Raw genomic sequence first — 8,260 nt, 5'->3', positions numbered from 1 at the left:
AATAATGTGCCTTGGTTATGGTAGGTAATTCGAAGAAAAATAAAGTGTTACTGTTTCTTATTTGTAGAAGGTTTAAGAGGAAAGACCACAACATAATAAACTAATTCATCACAATACCTGAAAACTCTGACTTCACTTTTTTGAAAAATGAAATGGTCTTTGCTTTTATATATCTTTAAATATCTTTTCTTGAATTATGAATAACACGAATAGCTTGAAATATTTATTTAAATTATCTCAAAATAAACCTTCATTTCGGTGCAATATTGAAATTAGCTTGAATTATTCATAACCTCTGAGTAGTGGGTGACCCAATGGGTCACGGGTGGTCTAGTTATTACTAAAATCAGTTAGATTAACAACTTCTAATATATAGAAAAGCCAGTGAGTTTTGGTACCACTACGTTCCAACAATGGCTTTTATGTCATGTTGCTTAGCAACAAAAGTATAACCTAATATTGTTGTTAGTATGTGTACTTAAAGTGTAAAATGAAATGTATGGACAACAAACTTGGAAAAATATTTGTTGGTTTCTTAATTTAAAGTCTCAGTTGATTAAAGAGGTTTGTTTTTTTTATTAAAACTCTGGGGATATAACAGAAAATAGCTTAATTCAGAAACAATTTAAGTTTAAAATTTAATCGATATTTTTACTTTCATGATTAAATGTTATGCACTTGTCTCTAGGCTAGGTAATCCCACACTCGGTCTTTACCTTAGGCTCATTATACGAACAGTCATTACACTTATAAAGTTTCGTAATGGGGAGACAGTAATCGAACTATTCTATCTGGATAAATGCATTTCGGCTTTTATAACTCCTCCAGGGGCACAGCGATATGTCTCAGCGGACTTTAAACGCTAGAAACTAGATTTCGATACCCGTGGTGGGTATAGCACAGATAGCCCATTGTGCAGCTTTATGCTTAACTAAAAACAAACATATTTCGAGAAATCAAGCGTGATATGACACACATTGTCTTTTATATAGTGTTACGACAGCAGGGGTCACGTGACCCTAGTAACACGTCATATTCTCGAACGTTCACGTCCCTTCCTGAAGCCTCGAGAGGTTACTAGATATACGGTATTCCTGTATATATAAGACCGGTAAGAAGTGACGGCAACAATGTAAGGTAATTGAACTGCAGACAGAGAGAGACTGACAATTGAGTCGAGCACGTGAGTCGTTCGTGGTGAATTATAGCGTTTGTTTAAGCTATAGCGTGAACGTGGAAATTAAGTGAATTTCAAAGTTGTATTCAGAAAGAATAAACCAGTTTTATTTAAGAAAATACCTGTATCGCTAAAGTTTCTTCGGAAATAATTTTTTACGGAAAATTAACTAACGACCAGAGACGTAACAATAGGTTAAATATCTTGTTTATTCTTATGATCTTAATTTCAACCTTCTAGGTGCGCATAAACATACATTGATTTGATCAGTTAGTTTTATTAGATTTTTTTATTACGAGTACAGTGAACTTTGTTTATTAAACTTTTTTAAACTGGATAGACAAAGAATGTTAGTTTAACAGTATAAAACTTGCTTAGTTTCTAGCTTACGAAGAATGAAATTCAATTTTATTCTGATATTATTATACAATTGCACGATAGGGTTGGATGTTTAGCGATAATTTCGAATCTTACAAAACTTAGTCTTCAAATGAAAAATGAAAATAACCCTAATGGTGTCATGTGTTATGAAATACTTGGAGGATGAATATATCCCTGATGATGCTATGTATTGCAATGGTAAATGGGGAATCAATATACATTTGTGAATGCCGTGTATTACGAAGTTAACTGATGAATCGATATACGTCTATGAATGTCATGTATTACCAATTTAACTGGGGAATCGATGTACGTCAATGAATGCCATGTATTACCAAGTTAACTGGGAATCGATGTACGTCTATGAATGTCATGTATTACGAAGTTAACTGGGGAATCAATGTACGTCAATGAAAGTCATGTATTACCAAGTTAACTGGGGAATCAATGTACGTCAATGAAAGTCATGTATTACCAAGTTAATTGGGGAATCGATGTACGTCTATGAATGTCATGTGTTATGAAGTTTGCTGGGGAATAAATATAGAATATTTTTAATATTTTGATTCAATATTTTATAACATTTGTTAATGATATGTGAACGATCAGTTACGCGTAAATCAGTTACAACTCAAGTAGTAAAACACACAAAAAAAACAATCAATCACCGCAATTTTAAATCTTCAACGACTTACAAAACAAACTTTTCGCCGAGATTCTTCAAGTCCTGTCACTATATACGTTCGGCCCTTCTCTTCCCATGTTCCATGGCACTGAAAACCTAGAAAACGAAACAAGATTTTGGAAACTCTACGGCGTTACTTAACACATACGTTTAATCCATTTTTCTTAAAGATATTTATGTGAATGTTGAATACATTTTCATTTATACATTATACATAAGAGAAGTGAAAATAAAAATTGTTTTTAACACATAATGTAGAAATATTTAGAAGTAAGTTTGCTCTTACTGTTTAATTTACATCTTAGACAATCTAACAAGGAAGTTAAGCCACACCTACCATCTATAACTTCACGAAACAAATGTTAATGTAAAATAAAGTGATTAAGATAATGAAGGAAAAAGAAGATTCAGCCACAACTAATACAAAATAACATCGCTGAGAAAAACAAAACAAATAACAATGTTATTATAACGCCAATAATACAAAGAATTGACAATAATATTTACCCACAAAACTATCAGAAAGAAAGAAGAAACAATAATATTTCGTCACGCCACTAATAGAAAGAAAGAAAGAAATAATAATATTTAGACACACCACTAATAGAAAACAACAACAATAATATTTAGTCACGACAAAAATAGGATGAAACAAACAATAATATTTAGTCACGACAAAAATAGGAAGAAACAAACAATAATATTTAGTCACGACAACAATAGGAAGAAACGAACAATAATATTTAGTCATGACAATAATAGGAAGAAACAAACAATAACATTTAGTCACGACAACAATAGGAAGAAACGAACAATAATATTTAGTCACAACAATAATAGGAAGAAACGAACAATAATATTTAGTCACAACAATAATAGGAAGAAACGAACAATAATATTTAGGCACGACAACAATAGGAAGAAACGAACAATAATATTTAGTCATGACAATAATAGGATGAAACAAACAATAATATTTAGTCACGACAATAATAGGAAGAAACGAACAATAATATTTAGTCACGACAAAAATACGAAGAGACAAACAATAATATTTAGTCACGACAACAATAGGAAGAAAAGAACAATAATATTTAGTCATGACAATAATAGGAAGAAACAAACAATAATATTTAGTCACGACAATAATAGGAAGAAACAAACAATAATATTTAGCCATAACATTAATAGAAAGAAACAAACAATAAAGTTTAGCGACACCACTAATAGAAAGAAAGAAACAATAATATTTAGCCACTCGCTAATAGAAAGAAACAAACAATATTTAACCACACCATTAATAGATAGAAACAGAAAATAATATTTAGTCAAGCTTTAATAAAAAAGGAAACAAACCATAATATTTAGCCACACCGCTAATAGAAAAAGAATAATGATAATTAACCACTGCACTAATAGAACGAAAGGATGAATAATATTTAGTCACGACAACAATAGGAAGAAACAAACAATAATATTTAGTCAAGACAACAATAGGAAGAAGTAAACAATAATATTTAGTCACGACAGCAATAGGAAGAAACAAACAATAATATTTAGTCACGACAACAATAGGAAAAAACAATAAAGTTAAGTGACGCCACTAATAGAAAGAAAGAAACAATAATATTTAGCCACTCGCTAATAGAAAGAAATAAACAATATTTAACCACACCATTAATAGATAGAAACACAAAATAATATTTAGTCAAGCCTTTAATAAAAAGGAAACAAACCATAATATTTAGCCACACCGCTAATAGAAAAAGAATAGTAATAATTAACCAATGCACTAATAGAACGAAAGGATGAATAATATTTAGTCACGAAACTAATAAAAAGAAATAAAAATAACATTTAGTCACGCAATTAATAGAGAGAAACAAACAATAATATTTATTAATGCCAGAAATAGCGAGAAACGAACAATAATGTTTAGCCACACTACTAATAGAAATAAATAAATAAAAGTATTTAGCTACACTGCTCATAAAAAGAAACAATAATAGATAGCCACACCGCTAATAGAAAGAAACAACAATAATACATAGTCACGCCCACAATAGAAAGAAACAACAATGTTAGTTAGCCACTCCGCTATTTGAAAAAAGAAACAATAATTTTTAGCCCCACTACTAATAGAAAGAAAGAAACAACAATACTTAGCAACTCTGTTAATAAAATAAAACAAAGAATAACATTTAGCCACATCACTAATAGAAAGAAACAAAAATAATATTTAATCTCACCACTTATAAAAAGAAAGAAAGAATAATATTTAGCCACATCGCTAATAGAAAGAAATAAACAATAATATTTAGCCACACCATTAATAGAACAAAACAAAAATAATATTTAGTCACGCCACTAATAGAAAAAAACAACAATAATATTTAGTCTCACCACTAACAGGAAGAAATATCAATAACATTTAGTCATAACATTAATAGAAAGAGAGAAACAATAATGTTTAGCGACGCCACTAATAAAATCAAACAAACAAAAATATTTTGTCTCACCACTAAGAAAAAACAAAAACAATAATATTACAACAGCGGAAGTCACGTGACGCTGATAACACGTCATGAGTTTCTAGAAGGATCATCACTGTTCCTGGCCACTCTAGTGTTTGCCAGACGCCCTCTATTTTTGTATATAAGCCCGGCAAATAAAGCGGAGATGAAGAGTGACAGCATATATAACTGCAGATAGAGAGAGATATAGAGACAGATAATTGAGTCAAGTGAGCGATAGTGACCGTAAGTAAATTGCGTGAATCGTTGTAAATTATAGCGTGTGTTTAAGTTAAAGTGACTGTGGAAATTAAGTGTATTGCAAAGTTGTATTGAGAAAGAATAAACTAGTTTTATTTAAGAAAGGACTTGTATCGCTGAAGTTCTTCGGAAAGAATTTTTTCGGGAAATTAGCAAACGGCCAGAGACGTAACAATAATATACAGTCACGCCGCTAATAGAAAAAACAAGAATACTACTTAGACAGGCCCTAATAGAAAGAAACAAACAATAATGTTTAGTTACGACACTAATAGAAAGAAACAACAATAGTATTTAGCCACACCATTAATAGAAAGAAAAAACTAATATTTTGTCACGCTACTAATAGAAAGAAAGAAAGAATAATATTATCACACCATTATTAGAAGGAAAGAAACAATAATTTTAGCCACAGCATTAATAGAAGGAAAGAAACAATAATATTTAGTCACGCCATTAATAGAAAAAAACAATCAATAATATTTAGTCACGCCAATAATAGAAAGAAACGAACAATAACATTCAGTCACGCCACTAATAGAAAGAAACAACAATAATATTTAGTCACACCACTAACTGAAAAAAACACAATAACACTTAATTACGCTACTAATAGAAAGAAAGTAACATTATTTTTCTCCACGCTACTAATAAAAACAAACAAACAATAATATTTAGCTGCACCGCTCATGGAAAGAAACAACAATAATTTAACCACACTGCGAATAAAAAGAACTAAACAACAATAATTAGCCACACCTTTAATCGATAGAGACACAAAACAATATTTTGTCACGCTTATAATTTAAAAAAGGAAACAAACCATAATATCCACACCGCTAATATAAAAAGAATAATAAGATTTAACCACAGCAGTAACAGAACGAAATAATCAATAATATATAGTTATGAAACTAATAGAAAGAAACAAACAATTATGTTTAGTCATGCCACTAATATAAAAAAACAAACAATAATATTTAGCCACAAGACTAATAGAAATAAATATCGATAATATTTAATCTTCCCACTTATAATAAAAAGAAAGATTAATGTTTAGCCACGCCAGTAATAAAAACAAATAAAGAATAATTTTCAGTCACACCACTAATATAAACAAACAAACAATAATATTTACCCACACCACAAATAAAAAAAAGATCAATAATATTTAGTCACGCCACTAATACAAAGAAACAAACAATAATATTTAGCCACACCACTAATAGAGAGAAACAACAATAATATTTAGCCATATCGCTAAGAGAAAGAAACTAACAATAATATTTAGCCATATCGCTAAGAGAAAGAAACTAACGATAATATTTAGCCATATCGCTAAGAGAAAGAACCTAACAATAATATTTATCCATATCGCTAAGAAAAAGAACCTAACAATAATATTTAGCCACACCACTAATAAAAAGAAAGAACAATAATATCTAGTCACGTGACTAATAGAATGAAACAACAATATTATTTAGTCACGTCACTAATAGAAAGAAACAACAATAATATTTAGCCACACCATCAATAGAAAGAAAGAAACAATAACGTTTAGACACGCCACTAATAAAAACAAACAAAGAATATTATTTAGTCACACCGCTAATAGAAAGAAATAAACAATAATATTTAGTCACGCTACTAATAGAAAGAAACAATCATTAATATTTAGCCACTCGCTAATACAAATAAACAAACAACAATATTTAACGACACTATTAATAGATAGAAACACAAAATAATATTTAGTCATGCCTCTAATAAAAAGGAAACAAATCATAATATTTAGCCACGCCGCTAATAGAAAATTAATAGTAATATTCAGCTACTGCACTAATAGAACGAAAGAATCAATAATATTTAGTCACGAAACTAATAAAAAGAAACAAACAATAATATTTAGTCATGCCACTAATAAAAAGAAACAAACAATAATATTTAGCCTCTCCGATAATAGAAAAAATAATAGTAATACTTAATCACGCCACTAATAGAAAGAAAGTAACATTAATTTTTATCCACGCTACTAATAAAAACAAACAAACAATAATTTTTAGCTACACCGCTCATAGAAAGAAACAAAAATAATTTAACCACACCGCGAACAAAAAAGAAAACAACAATAATAATTAGCCACACAATTAATAGATAGAAACACAAAATAATATTTTGTCACGCCTCTAATTAAAACAAGGAAACAAACCACAATATTTAGCCCAACCACTAATAGAAAAAGAAGAATAATATTTAGACGCAGCAGTAACAGAACGAAAGAATAATAATATACAGTCACGAAACTAATAAAAAGAAATAAACAATAATATTTAGTCATGCCACTAATAAAAAGAAATAAACAATAATATTTAGGCACACCACTAATAGAAAGAAACAAACCATAATATTTTGCTACTCCGCTAATAAAAAGAAACAAACCATAATATTTAGCCACACCGCTAATAGAAAACGAATAGAAATATTTAACCACAGCAGTAAGAGAACGAAAGAATCAATAATATTTAGTCACGAAACAAATAAAAAGAAATAAATAATAATATTTAGTCACAACATTAATAGAAAGACGCACAAAATTATATTTAGTCATACCACTAATATAAAGAAACAAACAATAATATTTAGCCACAGCACTAATAGAAAGTCACATCAATAACATTTAATCTTCTCTCTTATAAAAAAAGAAACAATAATCTTTAGCCACGCCACTAATAAAAACAAACAAAGAATAATGTTTAGCCACGCCAATAATATAAACAAACAAACCATAATATTTAGCCACACCACTAATAGAAAGAAAGATCAATAATATTTAGTCACGACACTAATAGAATGAAACAACAATATTTTTTAGTCACGCCACTAATAGCATGAAACAACAATATTATTTAGCCACATCACTAATAGAAAGAACGATCAATAATATTTAGTCATGCCACTAATAGATTGAAACAACAATATTATTTAGTTATACCTTAATAAAAAGAAACAACAATAATATTTAGCCACGACACAACTAGGAAGAAACAAACAATAGTGTTTAGTTACGACACTAATAGCAAGTAACAAACAATAATATGTAGGCACATTGCTAATGGAAAGAAACAACCAATAATATTTAGCCACACTATTAATAGAGTTTGTTTGTTTTGAATTTCGCGCTTAGCTACACGAGGGCTATCTGCGCCCGCCGTCCCTAATTTAGCAGTGTAAGTCTAGAGGGAA

The 8,260-nt window shown here is 29.6% G+C and overlaps 1 protein-coding gene across 1 annotated transcript in view; it reads right to left on the bottom strand.

Moving 5' to 3' along the window:
- LOC111088775 overlaps positions 1-8,260 on the bottom strand; it is a 30,372-nt gene that overhangs the window by 5,079 nt on the left and 17,033 nt on the right. Inside the window, exon 6 of the mRNA XM_022399714.1 lies at positions 2,254-2,339. Coding sequence (XP_022255422.1) covers positions 2,254-2,339 — 86 coding nt within the window. The remainder of the gene's footprint in view (positions 1-2,253; positions 2,340-8,260) is intronic.

The sequence above is a fragment of the Limulus polyphemus genome, unplaced genomic scaffold, assembly GCF_000517525.1.
Source record: "Limulus polyphemus unplaced genomic scaffold, Limulus_polyphemus-2.1.2 Scaffold4409, whole genome shotgun sequence".
Lineage (NCBI taxonomy): Eukaryota > Metazoa > Arthropoda > Merostomata > Xiphosura > Limulidae > Limulus > Limulus polyphemus.
This window is presented reverse-complemented; position numbering and strand designations above follow the sequence as displayed.